The 20,201-nt window shown below is 48.3% G+C and overlaps 1 protein-coding gene and 1 long non-coding RNA gene across 5 annotated transcripts in view; one reads left to right on the plus strand and one right to left on the minus strand.

The window, feature by feature from the left end:
• The first annotated feature begins 379 nt into the window (after positions 1–379).
• Positions 380–20,201, plus strand: part of CXXC4 (CXXC finger protein 4) — a 28,625-nt gene continuing 8,803 nt past the window's right edge. Inside the window, exons 1-3 of one of the 2 annotated variants that reach the window (XM_027677114.1) lie at positions 380–418; positions 584–660; positions 2,990–4,231. In XM_027677114.1, the coding sequence (XP_027532915.1) occupies positions 3,170–4,231 (1,062 nt within the window). In that variant the 5' untranslated portion in view covers positions 380–418; positions 584–660; positions 2,990–3,169. Of the gene's footprint in view, positions 419–583; positions 661–2,989; positions 4,408–20,201 lie in introns of those variants that run through there. The other variant, XM_027677113.1, reaches the window with a different exon arrangement.
• Positions 992–3,989, minus strand: LOC113964625. Of its 3 annotated transcripts, none has more exons than XR_003533240.1 (3): positions 3,920–3,989; positions 1,892–2,005; positions 992–1,820 (listed from the first exon to the last, which is right to left on the minus strand). It is a non-coding gene; the product is annotated as an uncharacterized LOC113964625 (long non-coding RNA). The 3 variants fall into 3 exon arrangements; XR_003533238.1 differs by lacking the exon at positions 3,920–3,989 and adding an exon at positions 3,796–3,886; XR_003533239.1 differs by lacking the exon at positions 3,920–3,989 and adding an exon at positions 3,239–3,380.

Genomic DNA, 20,201 nt, shown 5'->3' on the forward strand with positions numbered 1-20,201 from the left:
GGGGGCGGAGGGGGCGGCGGCGGGGGCGGCCCCCCGCGCTGCGCCGCGGCCCGTGCGCGCCGCTCGGCGGCGGCGGCAGCGGGTGTCCGCATCCCTGCGTCCTCCCGCCGCGCTCCCTCACCTCGGCGGCGATCGCCTCCCGCCCCCGCCCTCCCCTCCCCCGCACCGCCACACGCACACGCACTCCCGGCGCTGTGTGCGAGGGCGGGCGCCGGGAGACGGGCGGCGAGCAGCGCGCCGGCAGAGACCACCGCGCACACGCACACACACACATAGACACACACACGCACACTCCCTCCCGCCCTCCCTCTGTGCCTGCTCCTTCCTCGCCCCCCGCCGCCTCCCCTGCTCCCCCCCCTCCTCCTCCTTTCTCTGCAACGGGCGAGAGAGGGAGAGGGGGGAAAAAAGCCACTTACAGGTATTTGTTTAGTGGATCGGCGGCTTAATTTATCCCCCCTGTCACCCCCCCCCACCTTCCCCACCGCCCCTCGCAGTTTGTTTACAAGTATCAAAGTTGTAATTGAGGAGCTGCCAAGGCACATCTGGATGTTTTTCTTCTTCTTCTTCTTCTTCTTTGTGTTAGGGACTGATGTGCAACTAATTAAAGGCAGACAGGCTGGTAGCGTCTGCACGCTCAAGCCCCCCCAAATAAAGAGCCTGGTAAGTGACTGGTTTGCTTCCCCCCCCCTCTTTTCCCCCTTATTCTTCGTGGGTTGTTATTTTTGTTTTGGGTTTTTGTGTTTTTGGTTTTTAGGTTTGTTTGTTTCTTTTTAGAGGGGTCGTTTTTTGTGTTTTTCAAATTTTGTGGGTTTGTCGGGGGCTCTTTTTTTCCTGTTGTTCTTGTCCTCTGGGATCGTAAAAGTAGATTAATGCTAGACTTGGGCAATAAAAGGCATCGCTATATTAATTTATTAATTAATCTGCACCCGCCCCTCCTCCTGAATGTTAAATATGACCTTTGATCTCTCTGTCTTTGGCAGAGCAGATATGCAACATTGAACATGTACGGTCACATTTAGCTTAAGCAGGGACAGAATCGCAAAGCCCGGCTAGCAATTTCTATTTATTTATTTCATTCGCAGAAAAGAGAGCGATAGTTAGTGGGGGAGGGAAATCAATAACTGCGTCTCGGGTACCCTTTTCATGCTCCGGAGATGCATCGATTAAACAATAATGACCCGGTTGGTGGGCACCATCATTTTCTCGCTGCTGGTGGCAATAAACCCTGAGAGGGGATCGCGGGGAGAGAAAAGGTAGCCAGCGAGAGAAGCTCTTCTGGAGAGAAACCACTTTAACGCTGGGGGGAACAGGGCAAGAAAATGCGTATGACTTCTGGCATAAAAGGCTGAACGCTAACGTTTTATTCCTTACCAGATGCGGGGCTTTCATACACATGGCTGGCAAAACTAGTTTTATTGAGTAGTTGTTATCGAGGATATGCAGCTACGTTTTCCTTTCTGGAAACGGGAGAGGGTTTTTTTTTTTCTTTTGCTATATGCAAATCCTTCGCATCCCTCCACGAGACGATGCTTAGCCTAGAGCTTTCCGGGGCAGCCTTTGTATTGCCACTAGACCTCTGAAGGCAGCAGAGTCTGGGTTTTTCCCTGACGTGGAAACACAGAGGTGGCTCCTGCGGGCTCGGGGTCTTTTTTTTTTTTTTTTTTCCCCGACGGAAAGACGCCCGCCGGTCCCCAGTGCAGCCGGGGGTGAGGTTCCTTCTGTAGATTTACGCTCCCTTCATCTGGATTTGTTTACATAAAGCCCGCTTTTTAGTGCACGACGTTGGGAGAAGACGAAGTTTTTGCACTCGGTAGGTTGGGCTGCAAACGGTTCATTAATCTAATTATGATCGTAATTACCGTAATTGATAACCATTTTGAACTAAACATACCGGAGTCTGGAAACTAGACGTAGCCCCACGACTGCCTCCCGAGTGAGCGTTTCTGATCGATAGCACTACATCAGAAAAGATGCTGGAAATATCTGAACTATTCAGGTAGAGCATCTGGAAAACAAAGAGGCAGTGTTCATAAACTGAGGGCTTTTTAAGTTATGCTTATGTTTTGCTTTAGTTCGCGCAGGCTGCCATAATATACCTTCCTCATTGCCATAAACTAAAATACCCCCCTTCACCTCCCGGGGGAAGAAGGGGGCGGTGGGAAATAAAACGGACGCCGTGTCCTTAGCCCCCTCTTAAACTTTCCTAGCCCTGAAGCAGAGAGCCATCTTTCCCCGCCGAGGGCTAGTTCAAGCAGGTACAGCGACGTGCCCTCCCGAGCGTTCCCGGGCTGTCTCTGCATGAAACCCCCTGCCCCGCAAAGGGGCTATCCCCCTCTCGGGGTGTGTGTGTGTCCCCAGCCCTCCCTGTGCAGCCCCCGGCGGCGGTGGCGGGGAATCCTCCCCGAGAGGCTGGGATAAATACTCTGTCGTTAGTACAGCTGCAGGCGCCGGGATCACAGGCTGTGAAATTGCTTAAGTATTTTTTTTTTTTTTTAACCTAGTCCCGTCCCCCCCGCGGCCCGCAGGCAGCCCCCCCGTGCCCGGAGGCGTCGGGGAGCGCCGGGGGGGGCCGGTGCCGCCGCAACCAGCGCCCGGCGGAGCCAGCTGTGCCGGCAGGCAGCTAATGACCGCCGGGCGCAGAAGGACACCGTGGCAGCTGGCGGCTCCCTCCCCCACCTCCCTTTTTTTTCATTTTTTTTTCCATAATTCTTTTTATTTATTCCCCCCGCCCTTTTTCCCCGCCTTTTCATTTTTCCCGGTGCTGGTAGGTGGGCAGCACGCGGTCCTCGTGTCGTGTCCCCCCGCCCCCACCTTGTCCCGGGACCGGGCTTACTCTGCCCGGGCCGCCCCTTCAAGCCCTCTGCCCGCGGGTACGGCGGCGTGTGCCCCCCACCCGTGTCGTGCCCCCCTCCCCCCGGGGTGGCCGTGGGCGGCCGTGAGCGCCCCCCGCGCGCGCGCACCCCCTCGGAAATGACTTTTTGTATTTCAGCTGCGGCAGCTCCCGTGAGGATGCCGGAGGAACGGCTGCCCGGCCAGGCACCGACCGCGGGGATGCGCCTAGAGGAGGAGGAGGAGGATTAAGCGCCCCCCCCCGGCCCTGTCCCTCTCCCCCCGGCCCCCCATCCCCCTGTCCCGTCCCCCCCCGACGCCCCCCCCCGACCCGGCCACCATGAACACCAACGTGTGCGTGGAGAGCGGCCCCAACCCCGAGGCGCCAGGGCTGCCCAAGGACAGCCACCTGCCCGAGGGGGCCCTCAACAGCCTTGTGGATTACAACTCGGAGATGGAGAGGTACCGCTCCTTCGCCACCTTCTACAAGACTAACGGCGGCGCCTTCCCCCAGGCGGCCAAGATCGCCCGCATCACCACCCCCATCTTCCCCAGCGCCGCCGCCGCCGCCGCCGCCCGCATCGGCATGTCCCCCTGGAACTGCGACACCGCCACGGCCGCCGCCGCCACCGCCATGCTCTGGGGCAGCGGCGGCGGCGGCGGCGCGGCGGGCGGCGCGAGGAAACCCTCCTCCTCCTCCTCCTCCGCCGCCGCCTCCGCGGCCGCCGCCGCCGCCTCCTCGCTGCACGCCGGCAGGGGCGGCATGCACCACCGGAGCGACTCGCAGCGGCTGGGCAAGCCCGGCTGCCCGCCGGCCGAGCAGCCCGCCCTGCCCATGGCCAACGGCAACTTCCTCTCCACGCTCGCCCCCGAGCACTGCCGGCCGCTGGCCGGCGAGTGCATGAACAAGCTCAAGTGCGGCGCCACCGAAGCCGAGATCATGAACCTCCCCGACCGCGTCGGCACCTTCTCGGCCATCCCGGCGCTAGGCGGCCTGTCCCTGCCCCCCGGGGTCATCGTCATGACGGCCCTGCACTCCCCCGCCGCGGCCTCGGCCGCCGTCACAGACAGCGCCTTCCAGATCGCCAACCTGGCGGACTGCCCGCAGAGCCACGCCTCGGCCTCGCCCGCCTCCGCCCTGGGAGCCGCCGCCGGCGCGGGGGGCGGTGGAGGCGGTGGCGGCGGAGGCGGAGGGGGGGCCGGCGGCACCGGCGGCGGGGCCGGGGCCGGGGCGGGCAACCCCGCCAAGAAGAAGCGGAAACGCTGCGGGGTGTGCGTGCCCTGCAAGCGGCTCATCAACTGTGGAGTCTGCAGCAGTTGCAGGAACCGCAAAACGGGACACCAGATCTGCAAATTTAGGAAATGTGAAGAGCTTAAGAAAAAACCGGGCACTTCGCTAGAGGTCAGAGGAGATGATTTCTTTTTCCCCAGCCTCCCGCCGTCCCTCCTCAACCCCCTGCCCCCGCCCCTCCAGTGCTTCTTGTCTAGCTTCAAGATGCAGCATCCCTTCTCCGAGGCCTCCTTCAGGCTCTGAGGGAGCTCCCGCCGCGGGCGCGGCTCCCCGCGGTGCGGCCCCGCCGCCCGCCCTTCTCCGCCCCGCAGGGAAGAGAAACGCCGCCCCCCGCGGCGCCCCGCGGAGCCGGGCCCTGGCCGCTGGCCTCCGGCCCCGGGCCGAGGAGGGACGGTCGGGGGGCGCCGGCCCCCGCCCCGCCAACTCGTGGCCGTTACGGGACGATGCTAACCTGGTTTACCTGCCGTGCTGTTTCCATAAGACTGCTGGCTCTCTCTGGTTTCTTCTTATTTTTTTTTTCTTTTCTCTCTCTCTTTTTTTTTTTTAATTAACGGCAATAATGACGATTCGGGGAGGTTTGTAGGGACGGGGAGGTGGGAAAGGGAAAGTTTTAGCAGAACGCCCCGCTCTCGCTGTCAGAAGTTCAGGGAAAAGCGATGGTGAGTTCATCTCCAGGTTGGCTGGTAGCAATTTGTCCCAGACAGGCAACTGGCCATAGAGCCTGGTAGTCGGTGAAACGTGCCCAAGTGATTTCTTTGGCAATGTCTTTTACGAAATAACCTGTTCGTGGTGTATTAAACACAATGGAAGAATAGCACAGGTATGACTGAACTGATTTCGGAGTGAACTGTATGTACGGTTATTTTTACGATGTGTCCTCGGAACTGACAATGTATTGTGCTCCCCAAAGCTGTAACAACAGGTTTTCAGGTTTACTAGACATAGGAGAGACGGGCAGATCCCATGTCGCAGACATTTCGGTTAATGTATTGGGTACGACAGACAATGGGAACCAGAATACACATCCGTGAGGAAAACGGCAATTGGATGGTATCGTTAGGGGGAGGAAACAAGTGAGAGAAAAGACTAGTAATCACACTTAATCCCTTGTCATTATTAAAATTATAGTGTTGCTGGTTAGATGCACGTATCGGATGCATTTGAAGGTGTCGAGGATGATGGATTTAGTACAGAACAGTAGTGTATGCCGGGTGACACCAAGATTTGTAGTCACAGAAATCAGAAACTAAGTAAGAAATTGCAACTTCTGTCTTTGTGTGTGTGTGTGTGTGTGTGTGTGTGTGTGTGTGTGTGTATGCTCGTGCATATCTGCAGAGCAGTTTATTCCCTTGCTCATTGCTTGCAGGAGTTCTCTCCAGGAAGAGGTGGGATGAGGGATTCCAGGGAAAAAGCAACACTAAGAGCCAATTAATTTATTCCGTGTTAAATAAATGCAGATAATGGTGTTGATATTGACACTGCCATGGGACAATAGCAGCATTTGGGGGTTTAACTGACATTTGGCTGATACCATTAACTCTTTCCTAACCAGCTTCATCAAAACAACTAATTAATATATTTCTGCAAGAGTGAACTGTCCTTGCTGAAAGTTTGATTCATAGCTCTCCCTCCTTTTAGCTCTGTTTTGTGAATGTATGGTGACCCAGCATTGCTAATGCAAAAACTAGGATGGACTTCCCAGGGGATAGAAACTAGATTGGGTTTCCAACTCTTGTTTTCCTCAATAGCATGCCTTTGTTGCTTTTGTAGCAAGTTTGCAACAAAGATACCCAATGCCCCAGTCTGTTAATGATGGATTATAATGCTGAATACAGCCTAAAAGAGATTTCTCTGAGCCAGAGGAATGGAGAATCCTCCCCACACCACCCAGCACTGGGGGTGCCTTTGTGTGCCAGGTTCCCTCATTAGGCTTGCAAACCAGGATGCTGCTGGGATTTAATGTTTGTGATAAATGATAGGTTCTGATGGCTTATCGATTTGTGCAGAAAGTGAGCTATCTCTGGAACAAATTTGAACGTTATCAGATCTTCCTATGGGTTTGTGTGCATCTCTGAGCACATTTCCAGAACTTCCTCACTCCTGACAAAGGTGTTCGACAGTGTAAAAACTTTTCAGGCATGTTATGAGAATGCCGCCTGTTAAAATTGTTTAACCACTGTGACTAGTAAAACCTATGGTTTAATTAGCCACTTGTGTGCTCTCATAACCACCTGCCTTCACTTCTTTTCTTCATTCTCTCTCTCTCTCCCCCACTCACTCTTTCCTGTTTGTGCTCTGTCAGATACGTAAACACAAAAGCTCTTCTGCTGCTGGACTGTGACTCGAAGGAAACAGGTTTCTCTTTCCAGCTGTGAGATGTCAGTAAGGCATCGCTTCTCTGCAGGTCATGGCCCATCACAAAGTTTTGTCACAGGATGTGACTGATTTCATTACAGAAATGTGGTTTGTCAGTAGGAGAGGAAGACTAACTTTCTTCTATGGTTGTTTTCCTTATGTCTTCTTTCTTATTCTTTTTTTAAAAAAATAAATTACGTAATAAAGAGTGACAGCAGGGCTGCCTACAGCACAAGTGCAGCAGCAGTGCTCTGGCCGTATGGCCACCAGCTGGAAGGGTGTCAGAGAGTGACAGGGCCTACATGAGGGCACTGCAGCAGCAGTGTTGGTGTCGACGGGCAGGCAAGGGCAGCCTCTCTGTGGAGTGAGCTGCTGGAGTGACTCATTTGGCCTGTGCTCCTGGGGAAGCCCCCACTCTGCATAGGGGACCCCCTGGCACCTTGGTAGGCACAGTCAGTCCCATGGAAATGCATCAAGGATTGAGGGGCTCACATTACACACTTGTAAGATTTATGAATTGTGCTCGACAGTGGCTGCAAGTTGCAGGGGTGATTTAAGGCAAGGGGTGGAACTATGTTTAAAAACAGAATAAATGAAAAATGAGGATAATACCAATAAACAGTAAACTGGCTGATCCCACGAAAACCATTTCTCTCTTTTTCCTTTAAGTCTTTTCTACTGGTGCAATGAAGGCATAGGATAAAACTCTCAAAGTTAGTACATGGAGTTGAAGACAGATTCACATGAATGCTTTCTAGTCCCTGACCCTCACATTTTTAATGGAATGCTTCTCACCCAGCATTTTTTTTAAAACAGTTGAATTATTTTTTCCTACTTTTCTTGTACTATTTTCACATTAAAAGTGTCCCAATGCTCTAGTATTTTTCATAGAATGTTATTATTACTAGAAAATTTTATGTACGGCAATAATAAATCTATAAAAATCAGATTGACGTCACGTTGCACGCTGCCTACTTGTGTATGTATATTCTGTGTTCATTCAAATTTACAGTCGGTTTAAAGAGACATAATCTTTATTTACCCATAGAGACTACTTATTTTCCTCTGATTGGTATACGTGTCTATAACTTCTGCAGGTTATGAAGATTAGAAGCCTGACGATAGTTTACATCCCCCTCTCTTTGAAGTGAACCACCTCCATTCAGCATATGAATCTCATTTGCCCCGCTCCTCATTTTCATTAGCATGGCAACAAATTCAGGCAGAGAGGCTGACTTGCATTGGAGGGGCTGAAGGGTCCTGCCCAAATGTGAACTATCACCTGTTTAGGCATGCTGTCATCATAGGTGCTACCACTTGCTTTCTTCGTAACAGCCCAGCTAATTGATACGTGCGCTATTCAAGTGAATGTTTGCATACCACCCTGATATAGTCAATACCAGCCTCCAAATCTGAGGCACCTCTCTGAGTTGCATTTCAAGCCAGTGGGAGTTTGAGATGGCCTTCTCCGGGGATAGGTTGTGATGATTGATTTCAGCAGGAACGGCGTCTGATCCTGAAAATTTTAACACCATATGGCATTGCCACGGGGGAGAGAGGCTGCGCTGGCAACCTCCGAACTTGCACTTCGTGTAGCGGTAGCGTGTGTGAGCGTGTTAAGGGAAGACTGCTGAGCTCTGTGGATAGGGGTCAATTAGTAGGGGCCTCAGAGGAAGCAATTTCCCTGCCGTCTATCTAGCTTTAAATTACATGCACGAGTTAAGTGACGGCATGATGGAATTGAGTAGTGTGAGGGGGAACTGTAAAGTCTGATAAGGAGCAGGTGGCTAACACGATCCAACTGGCTAACTGGAAGGTGAAAAAGAAAGACCACCTTGTAGCCTGCGTTGCTGTTCATCACTTAACATCAGCAATGTTGCTGTGTGACAGTCCGTCCCTCCTGCCTGCCGCTGCCTTGTAGCCCTCCATCTGGCCGAGTCTCCCCATGTGCATGTGTTAAACACTGTGCAGAAGAGCAAAAAAGCAGTCCTTGTTCCTGGGCGTTTACAGCTGGAGCAAGAACCACAGTCTGTCCTGAGTGCAATTCACATTGGAATTGGCTGCAAAGCCCTGATTGACCCTGAATGCTGTTTTTCCCCTCTTTCCTTCTCATTCAGGCCCCATGTGCTCTGCCAAGGGTGCTCTTGTTTTTCTGTTCCCAGGCCTGAGCCTGCAGGGAGTGTGCCTGGCGCTGGAACTGGTTGCTAGCACCATATGAAAGCCCTTCCTGGGTGCCTGTGATACTCTTGCTTGGGGCTTCCAACATGGTGCATAATCCTGCCATGACGGTGTGGGCAGGGAGTGGGGGACATGAGAAGCAGAGCAAGATCTGACCTTTGTTGAGTGCTTTGCAATGGTTTTTTATCACTTTCATTCAGATATTGCATGCCTGGGATAAACATACATTAAATGATGAATTTTCCTTTTGATCTCTGGAGGTTCTTGGGGACAACACAGGGCCTCCTACTGCCACCTCCAGCAGAGACCAGAGCAGGTGCAAGCATCTTTTCTCACTGGTGCCTGCTCTCTGCTGCTCGGAAATCTCATTCAAGCTAATTGACCTTATGTCTTAGGATCATATCTTGCAAGGCAGGAGTGCACTGTGATTGTTGGGAGACATGGGGTGGAGGAAGATGTGTAGAGCCCAGAGGAGTCGAGCTTTTGGTCTCTTTACAGCTCTGGCAAATCACTGAGTGGAAGTGATTTCCTCTGAAATGGAGTTGGATGTTGTCTGGTTTACCTTTTCATATGTTGTTGCTTCCTTTTCCTTGTGTGATACTTGCAAAGCAGAGAAAGTGCCCAAAGCCCATGACATTAGCATTCAATTTAGAATATAAATTGCTGCTTGATATGATATAGTTTGTTAAAGGGGGCAAAAATTAAGTCTCTCCTGCCTAAGGAAATCTCTTAATGGTGGGATTTGGTACTGAACTGAACAGAATGTCAAGGAATTCTGCAAAATTGTAGGCCAGTCAAGGACTTAACAGTCTCTTTGATACAAACACTGGTTTCTACTTGCATTGGAAATTCCTCATTTTAAATCATTGAACTATGATTGTTTGCCAGTGAAATTGTCCGTATGGTAAGAGAGATTAACTGGTTATGGGGGTTCTGCATTTTGAAAGAATGTTCTTTGCACATTTCTCAAAGTACTAGTATAGGTTATGCAGTTGGGGTGTCGGGATTCTGTGCCAGACTCTGGGTTTCAGTGTCATGACTGATTGGTCAGTCTGTCTTTTTAAGCTGACATAATGAAATCTCTGTGTATTGTTTAGGCTGGGCAAGCTGTATGTGCCATGAGAAAGATGATGAATGAGGGCAGTTTGGGTTTTTCTTTGAGCAGTAATTTGCATAATAAGTATCTTTTTTCTTTCTTTCTTTCTTTCTTTTTTTTTTCCCCCAAATCATCTTGGTCACTTTGAACTAGGTATTTCAGTTAGCGGTGCATAGAACCATCATGACTTGGAGTCCTATGGCAACTACAGGACGTTTGGAAAATCTTTCCAATTCGGTGTTTCTACAAAATGTGGACTATACACATCATGCCTCATTCATATAGGGAGATTCATTTAAGCTGTTAGATATGTGAATTTCGTGTTATACACCATTATTTAGGAGTGGTTAACAGTAAGGAACAGTCCCAATTTTTGTCTGGCTATTCATGTATATTCATATTATTGGGTTTTGGGTCCACTTTCCATGCAATTATATTTAATAAGTGCACACTTAACACTTTTACTGAAGTTAGGGAAGACATTGCTTACTTGAAGAATGAATTAGGATGTCAGAAAGCAATTCCTTTGTACTGGGGAAAGCAAAGGATCAGAAACTTTTTTTGGTCAGAAACCAACATCCTGGTGCTGTGCTTTTGGTTTTAAAATAAATGTGTTCTAGAGAGTTAAACAAAAGGTTGATACTAATTTCTGTATGCTGTCACGCATTTGATACATGGCAATGACTGAGAACAGGTCCTTTCCAGATATCCTAAAAATTTATATTGTTAAAAGGAAAACTAGTAGTCTTCCAGCTCTTAACATGCATATATTTTAAGAGTTAGGCTTAGTGAAGTAATTCTAAGCAGGCAAACCTAGAATATACACTTTAAAGACTCATCAAATATAGTATAGTCCTTTTGATTGCTGGTTACAATGGGAAATGGCTGTCGATTGCAAAGGGAAAGGCTTTAAGATTAGTTTTTTGGATGTACCCAAGTGAGTTAGGAGCAATAAGAAAGTAACTTGTGACACTGTAAAAAAATCCCTAGGACTTGGCCTTGGTTGCTAACAATTCCCAAGTCACCGACTACATGCTTAAAAATTGGCAGCAGCCACCACGTCTTCTGAGGAGTACCACCATCCAGAGAAAGTGCTTCTATGCTTCTGTAGTGTCTGTATTTTTGATAGCTCATCTACTTGAATGATCGTACTGAACCAAAGTGTCTTGAAGCATGCGGTTTCATTTGACACTTCTTTTGCTGTTTGGGAGCCCATACTGCTCTGTCTGTCTTCTCTCTTCTTTTGGGTACCTTTATTGTTTTCTGCAGTCATATCTTGTTCAGTCACATGCAAACACCTGTCCTGAAATTGAATTACTCAGTGGTGTAATCTGAAGTCATCCCCCATTTCAGCATTCTGCGCTTTCTGTTGTGTGTTATGTTGCACCATACTTTAGATGCGACAGCCATTTAATAATGTTGAAGCCTTAGCTCTGCAGGGGCTAAAAAGATCCCAGCAGGCTTGTTAACTTCTACTCTCAGACATTATGGGAAATATTTTCTCCTCCCTGGAACTCCTAGGCATCCTCTTAATTAACACTATAAAAATACGTAGCCAGGTATGCACGAAGCCTGTTTAATTTTTTTGCAGTTTTCCAGAATTTCTCCGTTTCTTCTTATTTAACCAGACACTCTGGTGCCAAGTAAGTTATGAGAACATAAAAGGAATAAAAGCAGCCTGGGTCATGCTGGATACTGTGTTCTTGTCAGGCAGCATACTCATCAAGCACCTTCCCCTTACTCACCATAGGGTCTTATTCTTTCCCCTGCTTTACTCAGTATTTTCCTTTATCTCAGTCTCGGAAGTGTTGGGCATTTGAAAGCTTTGCACCTCTCCTGTCTCAGGAGAGTATTCCTTTCTGTTCCACGCTGCTGTGGTCATGGTGTCTGTTGTACTTTTATATAGGATCCCCACTAGCTGGTATCAGACTTCATTTGACTAGGAGTTATTTGTACAGAGATGACAGAGGTTATTCAGTGGTTTAGGAAGTTGAGAAGCAGTAATAAAATTTGAGGTGGAAGGAGGAACTTAATAAATACTGGAAAACAGTGGGGAATCCAGGAGAATTTGGGATGCATGTCACTTAAGATGAGGACAGAAGAGGAGGAAAGAAGAGCTGCAGAGTGCTCTAACAGAGGAGGACACAAAAGTGACTGAGGGTTGTTTATAATGCGTGAAGCCTCAGTGAAGGAGTGCCTGGTCTTCCATAGGGGTTACTCAGTGACCATCGGACAGACAGACTGAGCACTGAAGGGTACAATGGTAGGGCTGAAGATGGCAGTGAGATCTCCCCTGGTGAGAAGAGCATGGAATATATGTGCTGCTGTGAGCTGGTTTACCATTAGTAATTCAGGTGAGGCAGTTGAAGAGCTCACCAGTAACCATCTTCCTAGCACTTGTACAGGAGAAGGCCAAGACTTCATACAGATGAAAGGGACCTTGGTGAGGGGGAGCAGGGCTTTTCACGTGCCCTTGTTGTTAAGGTAAACCAGTTTCTTTAATTATTTTTTTTAAATTGACTAGAATTTATGGAGAGAATTTGGATATTGGGGTGAGCATTTGTTCTGGGCACGATCCAAACAAGTTGTTCAAGGGCTAAGGAAATGATAAAGGAGTACATACAGGAAAGCCAAAAGATGTGAAAGGGAGAGGGGAAGCTTGCAAATGAAAGGCTGAAAATGATGATTTGTTGCATGAGGGCTTCTTGGTCTTAGAGGTTTCTTTGGTGGTGTGTACTGTGTCCTAGGAAAGCTGGAGCACGGTGACAGAACGTCAGTCTACACCATGTTAACTCAAAGAATTTGCTCCACTGTTGTGAAAGAAATACCCCAAAAGAACTGCAGTTCAGTAACATCTGTCCTTCTGCACATCCTAACTGTGGGGTGGGGATGCAGAGTGGATGCAGCAACCTTGGCAGTTACAGGCTTGGAACAGAGCTGAAGAACCCTGGGCGTCTGTGTAGAAGGTACAAGGAGGGCAGAGCATGATTATTGTGAGGCAATTAAAGAGGTCAGAAATGGAAAAGAGAGGCAAGGAGTATACATTGGTAAATATGTGATCTCCAAAGTGAGTGGTATCAGTCAAACAAAGGATTTTGGTTTTAGAGTAAACAAAAGAGGAGAAAAGTATATTTGGAAGGGTTGTGGGTATGACTCGTGGGAAGGGGTAGGAGAAGACTCCATGACACCATCTTAGTAATGATGTAAAACCTGCTCTCTCTAAATCGCCAGTTCATCTGAGCTCTGGGAAGTGGTAATGTGGTTGGCTGGTTGCTTGGAAGCTGATGTAAAGTAATTTGGAGGTCAAAGTCCAGTGGAGGTGACAGTGTCATGAAAATAATTACTGAAATGTGTCTTAATTGTCATCCTTGAAAATTTCAGAAGACACACCCGAGAATGAATGGGATTCAGAACCATTTACAATCTTTTAACGTTTTCCTTGCCAGTCAGGAATTGTAGTGACCTGCTGTATAAGAGTTTGTGTTGCTACTCTTCTTCCTGCATCCGATCAGACAATACATGGTGCTCACCTTGATGTTTGGCTGCAAGAGAGCCAAGCTGGCACCTGTGATGAGTCTTAGGCATTGGCTGATTTTACTCCTTCAGCCCATATTCCAAGTGCTGCATTTGAGTGAATGTATTTCTGTATTTCTTTTTCCCCCCACCATTTTTTTTTTGGCAAGCTTTGCAGAAAGAGAAACAAGCAAGCAGAGATCAAGCATTTAATGGATATATTTTTCACTGGCTCTTTTATCAACAGCATATGAAAAATCCCAAAGGACAGAAGCAGTTAGCTAACCAATGAGGCATCATAGCCGATTTTAGGTTCCATGCAGGAGAAAAAGATACTGAAGCCCCAGCAGCTCTAGGGGAAAGAGATTTAAATTTAGGTTTAGTACTAAGAAACATGCCTCCCCTCTGCTTGGAGACCAGTCTGTAAGAGATTACTGTACCCCAGGGCAGCAGTTTGGAGGATGATAGAGATGTCAGCCTGTGAGTGCAAAGACTTGTACCACTGGATGATGAACCAGCAGGGATTTCTCATTAATGGAATGAATGTTAACAAGAATAATTCTGTTTTGTGAGCTGGTGTGTGTGTGTGAAGGATAAATGATAGGGACTGATGGATGGTCTTCACAGAGATTTGATTAGGGAGAAGGTGAATGGCAGTGTGTGTGTGAGAGAGAGGGGGAGGTGTATGCACATGGTACATCTATTGCAAGAGGCAGCCCCACTTCTAGTTGATAATGTCTGACAGAGAAGTCAGCAGAAGTAACCAGGCAGGTCCTAGGCAAAAGCAGAAGCTGAGCAGTGGTGTGGTATTTCATTTTTACTGTCTTTTGCATTGTAAGGTCTTGGTTTTTACGTTGCACAGTGGTAACAAACCTCTACCCAAGAATTTCTCTATAAAACTTTTCCTGGTAACAGAGGTTTCTGTTTTATGCTAATAAAACATTTGACTATTTGATACTAATTCTCACAGTCAGTATGGGAACACTGAGTGACAGTTTTTTGACCTGGTTAGCATCAGTTTGGGCTCTGAAGTAACACTTAAAGCTTGTATGAGCCCTTTCCCATTCCTGAAAAAGCAGGAGACAGGCCAGACCTACTAGTTGAGAGGCCAGGCAGGCAGAACTAACAGAAAAAATCCCTCATGCTGCCTGAGGCCTTCCTATGCTGTTAGAATGCAAATGATAAATTAAGAAAGGCAAAATAGTCGCGTAAGCCGAGTAGGCACTCTAGCAGACTTAGCAGGTCCACCCTCAGGTACAGGGATAGCTGAAAAAACTGAAGGAACTGCATGAGCTGCTCGAGAGGGATATAGAAATAGGGAAAAAAATGTGAATCAGTTTGCAAGTGAGATGTGGGAGACCCCTAAACTGAAAAGCCAAACCTCTGATATCTTCCCTGCTGCCTTTGCCAGAAAGCCATTAGGATTCCCTGCCTGAGGCCGGAGCGTGGCCAACTGGAACTCAGCTGCAGGGTAGCAGACGGCAGGAGGAGTTCCCGACCCCGGCTTGCCCGCCGCTGCCAGCCCCGCGTGCAGGATGCCAGGCACGGGGAAGCCGGCGGCCAAGCCGGCTGCCTCCCACGGGAGCGAGCGGGACGGCAGAGGTGGAGACTTGGCTCCATCCCTCGGCTTGCTGGCCAAAAGAGCTGCACTGGCAAAAGGGAGGGAGCGTGCTGGAAGGCGACCACTGCCAGTTACTCCAAGCCTGGGAGGGAAGGGGGAGAGGAGGTGTGCTCCTTTCTAGGGCTCTGCCTGCATCCTGGGGCGAGGCTTCTGCCTGCCAGCCTCCATGCATTGTTGGGATGCTTAGCGACTGGAGCTGTCTCCTGGGCATGTTAAGGATGGTGGAGCAGAGCATGAGAGCTGCTCTGCTGAAAGATGGCGTAGTTGCTCGTAGCTTTAGATGCTCGCTGGCATGGAGAGGGGCTCACTCCATCACTAACATTTCCTGGGACTGAGCTGTTTTTCTTTGACAGCATTAGTCTGGATTCCTTATGATTTCTGATCTGTGTTTGCCATCTGTTTTCCCCAATGGCATTATGCATTTTTTCCGATCAAAAACCCATTCCCCAAAATTTAATCTCATCTATAAAGAGAAAAAAAATTAATATATAAAATAAACTATGGTGTGTAGTGAATGTAAATGAGGGACACCTTTGCTCCTTCTTTCTCCTGTGGAGAAACACATTACTTCTCTGACTAATCCTATTGATTTGGCTGGGGAGCTACGGCCTGCTGCTGAGTTCAAGTGGCAGCATCTGGCCATACAGTGGCAAGTCTCTGTGGCCATTGGCACAAATCCTTTATTCCCCAGCTGACTCCACTGAAATTTCATGAGGTTACCTCTGAGCGAGCTATTCCAGAGGAGCCAGGTTTTCAAACCATAACCCTGACTTAGGAGTACATTTTTTAAATTTCTATTTGCAATGTCCCATGGCAAAGGTTTACTTTTCACTCAGTGGAGCTGGCGGCAGAGAAAGTCAAATGAGTTTCCTAATCTGGTATGTTCTAAATCTGGTTTGTCTCAAATACAGCCTGAGAGATATGCACTACAAGTGGAAAAATAACTGCCAGCACGCAGATGCGTTTCCTCTTGGAGCAAATAAAGCTGACTTCTAAAATAAATGTTAAATCTCATCCTTGGTATGAAGGGAGACAGGCCTGTAGCTCAGGTATGGGGAGAGATATTTTAAGGTGGGCTGTGGAATACAACTCACCACCAAGCTTCTGACCCAGCGTATGTGTCCCTTTTTATCTGCTAAGTCCAATAATAAGCTTGTTATTAGAGGACATCTGTTACTGCCTGATAACACGTACAGCGAGCAGGAGCGCAGTGTTGGTGGGCAGCCAGGGATTTTGGCAGCTGTGGGGAGCAGCAGCTTCGTCGACTGTTTCACACCTCGTCCAGAGCTGGGGCAGCACATCCCTCCCATGGGCCTGCGGCTTGGGGGGAGGATGCCAGGAGTTCGAGGTGAGGGCTGTTCCTGTGTGGAGCTCTCCTGTGCCAGCTGGTGTGCACATGTGCCAGAGCCAAGACGAGTGCAGGAGCAGTGCCTCATCCACTCATCCTCCTGCAACCGCAACTGACCCCCTCAGTGTCAGGTCACTGCGGTGGGTCTCCTGGCACACCTCCAGGACAGGCAGCGGAGCAGCTGTCAGAAACGTGCCACGTGCTGGGTTCTGCCTTTTCCTTCTGCATTTCCACGAGATGCAGTTCACACACTGGTTTCTTGCCCCCAAGCCTCCTTGCCTGAAGAAAAACATTCAAGGAGACTGTGTGAGCTGAATCTGAGCAGCAGGAGGTTTTCCCCAAAGTCACTGCTGTAGGTAATGTATATTTATGAGTGGAACAAAGTGGGCTGCAGATACTTTGAAAGGCTGCTTTCCTCTTGGGGTGTCTTAGTATGTAGGCAAGTAGGGAGTGGAGATGCTGTCCAGACTGCATTCACGAGTGGCAGAGCAGCGTGGTGCAGGACAGATGGCAACTTCCACCCACCTTCCTGTGGGTCAGGAGATGCTGGTATTCTGAGGTTCAGGAGACTGGATCCTTCCAGTACCTAGAGGGGGCCTACAAGAAAGCTGGAAAAGGACTTTTTACAGGGGCATGTAGTGATAGGAAAAGGAGGAATTGCTTTAAACTGAAAGAAGGTAGGTTTAGATTAGATATTAGGAAGAAATGCCTTGTAGGTGGTGAGGCATTGGAACAGGCTGCCCAGAGACGTGGCGGATGCCTCACCTCTGGAAGTGTTCAAGGCCAGGTAGGATGGGGCTCTGACCAGCCTGATGTAGTGGAAGGTTCCCCTGCCTATGGAAGGGGGTTGAATTAGATGATCTTTAATGTCCCTTCCAGCCCAAGCCATTCTATGATTTTGTGGTGCTCTGCAGGTCAGGAGATCGCATCACTCTGCTGGGCTTTAGCACACCACAGTGTGACACACAACTCCATCCCAGCAACGAGGCTGGGTCTGTACTGCCACGTGTGCCTGACAGTCTGGCACTTGTCTGGGGAAGGGTCTTTCCAGAGAGGGAATCTGGGGATGGAAAGTGAGTTTTGAATTTGCACCAGATTCTGCACTGTTTATGTATGAGCAATGCTGATGTCATTTCCAGGGTGACTGACTGACACATAAATTAGCTTGTGGCACTGGAAATAGAAGGTGTGATGTGGAGGAAAGGCCAGTTTGCCTTCTTGCTGGTGGTCACATGAGTTCTGTGGGACTGACCAGGTGCATAGCCTGTATTTGCACAGTGTAAGGAAAACATACAGGCACTGGTTTATGGCCAGTGGCGGTCAGTGTTTGCTGGGCTGGGCTGTGATTGATCCAAATGGCTTTTCATGCAGGGGCCAGGAATTTCCAGCTGAACATTTTTAGCCACCACAGAGCACCATATTTCTCTATGTCTGATCATATATCTCTATATATACACAGATAGTTATATTGAGATATACATAGACACATATATATCTATATAACTTAGTGGGCCAAACTGCTCCTCTTGTGGAAGGCATTTCATGAAGGGATTGCCCTCCAGCTTCAGAAGCTTATGTGCGGTTCTCTGCAGATCTTGGGAAGGTCAGTTTTCCTTGTGTCACCAGCACCAGTCCCGCTGCTTTGGGAAAGCCACTGGTTACATTTCATTTGCCCTGTGAATTTGAGATTCATTAAGGTGCTGTCTATTTCTGTGGTTGTGTAGGTCTCTCTAAAGACTGCCAGGTAGCCCAAATCTTGTTGAATGTACCTCAGCTGTAATATACTTCCCATTCTTTTGAGCTGGATTGTTTCAGTCAGGGCACCTCAAGAGGAATGAGGAGTGCCACATTTGGCTAATAATTTCATATGTAGCCAACGTGTGAGTTTACTTCAATGAGAGCAGGATTTTTGCTCATGGATCAAACATCAAAAGAATTCTTACATAATGCAACATCTTTTAACATTGGTAAAATATTAGGTCACAATCATGTAGCGCTCTGATGTATTTTATTATTCTATTTTATTTCTGAATGTGGTTCACCTCAAGTGATTCCCTAGTCTCGCAGAAAATAATAATACAGATGACTTACAGTGAGTCTTGGTTAGATAGCTGTGAATTTTGGCTGCACCCTAAGCAACAGCATCCCAAGCAGGAGCAGCCAATTTTCCTGACTCCTCTGTATCATATCTTTCAGCTGGCTGTGAGACTCAGCCAAGGAGAGAGAGGTCTCTGGCAGGTTTGGTAGGCTTTAGCTCCCCAAGGGATGGGGCTGGGCTGGGCTGTGCTGGGCAAGCAGGCAGGCCTTGGATGAGCAGAGCCCACTGACTGGCATCCCAGGGGGCAATGGGAGGCATCACTCTTTAATGAGTGCTTTTGCTGTGAAAATACAGGTGTTGAAACAGAGTCTTTGGTGAGAAATTTCCATCACCTGCTGGTGTGCTGTTTTCATGTGTTGCATGTAGCAAGGGTCTGCTTTTACATTTCCCTGTGGGGCACCCAGGACAGATATGGAGGTATCATTTTTCCATTGCTGCTTAATTGAAGAGATTTTCTGTTGGTTTCTCTTGCCTTTTTTTACTTCCTCCTCCAAAAATGTAGCATGCTTGGTCCCCTATGTGATTTTTCAAGGCAATAATTAAAATTTCAAATTTCAAATATTTGAGCTACTTCTTTTGCAGTGAAAGCTGGCAAGTAGGGAGGACAATAGAGAGTTTGAAAGTGTGGGGGTCATTTCATCCCAGTTTGTGTGGAGATAAGTTCTCTCAAGTGCTATGTTTTATGGCATTACCTGCTTGGAGAAGCCATGGCTGGAGATTTCGGAGCATCCTCCTGAGAGCGAGCCTGCCGTTTGTCAGCATTTGCACCGGCACAGTGAAGGCTTTTGCAGCAAAACCACACTGATCAACTCTGGTTCTGCTCCTCACCACCCCTCCCTAGGCTTCCAGGGGGATCTGTCTTTCCTGTCACTCAGGATAATGATTCCCTACCGGCAGCACAGAGATCCAGAAATGCGCTGTAATCTTGCCGAGAGTTTGATTCCCCAGCTGGGACTGCTGGATTTATACAGCCAGGCTGTAGATGGTCATTGCACTTAAACTTGTATGTTGGTGTGCTGAACCTCTAAATGGGCTGAAGGGTCTCTCTTTGTCTGGAAATAACCTTCATTCTTAGAGTGGTGAAATCTATGGATTTTATCACATAAATTGGTTTAGATTTAACTTGAACCAGCTATTCAATTTTAAAAGATTTCATTTTTTGTTTAAGGGTGGATTAATATTTCATTCCCAAATTGGTAGTTAATGCAATGGATATTTAATTGTAAATGTATATCTTTAATTAGAACTTGGTAGACAGATGCAAAAATTTCTTATCTTGCAGTTTTTCAAAAGCACACAGCTTTGCCCTTCAAAAATACTATTCTGTGTATTTAAAGGTCTGAATGACCTTTTAATCAGACATTACACCTTACTTCCAGCTGATATGACAACGTCTGACAGTAACTCAACCTGATGTGGCAAGAAAATAAATAAAGGCCATCTCAGTCACTGTGTCTTTAAATCTCTCTGTCTAGCTGTGGTTTTGTGTTCAGGCAGATGGACCCACAGCAGAATATTACGTTTAGTTTTCAGGTGAAGACAATCTATTGAGTTTAATACGTTTTTATGTTTGACTGTTCTTTTGAGGTCAATTTAGTCATACAGTTGTTTCCTGCCATTCCAAACTCCAGCCTCTTCTGCAGCCAACCTCTTTATAAATTATAAATCTGTGTACCTCGCTCTCAGCAGCCATCTTACAGCCCACAAAGACCGGTGCGGATGGTCTAGCAATTGCATTAGCTCTCCTCAGTGTACCTGGGGATGAGGGCTGCTGTGCTTTGTCACTGCTTGTGCTTATGCTCAACTCACGTAACTGGGCAGAACCGGGTCTGGTAAAGACAGATATGAGCAATTCCTACTTTTGGACGACCA

This window comes from Neopelma chrysocephalum, unplaced genomic scaffold, assembly GCF_003984885.1.
Source record: "Neopelma chrysocephalum unplaced genomic scaffold, ASM398488v2 Primary Assembly neopelma1_42b, whole genome shotgun sequence".
Classification (NCBI taxonomy): domain Eukaryota; kingdom Metazoa; phylum Chordata; class Aves; order Passeriformes; family Pipridae; genus Neopelma; species Neopelma chrysocephalum.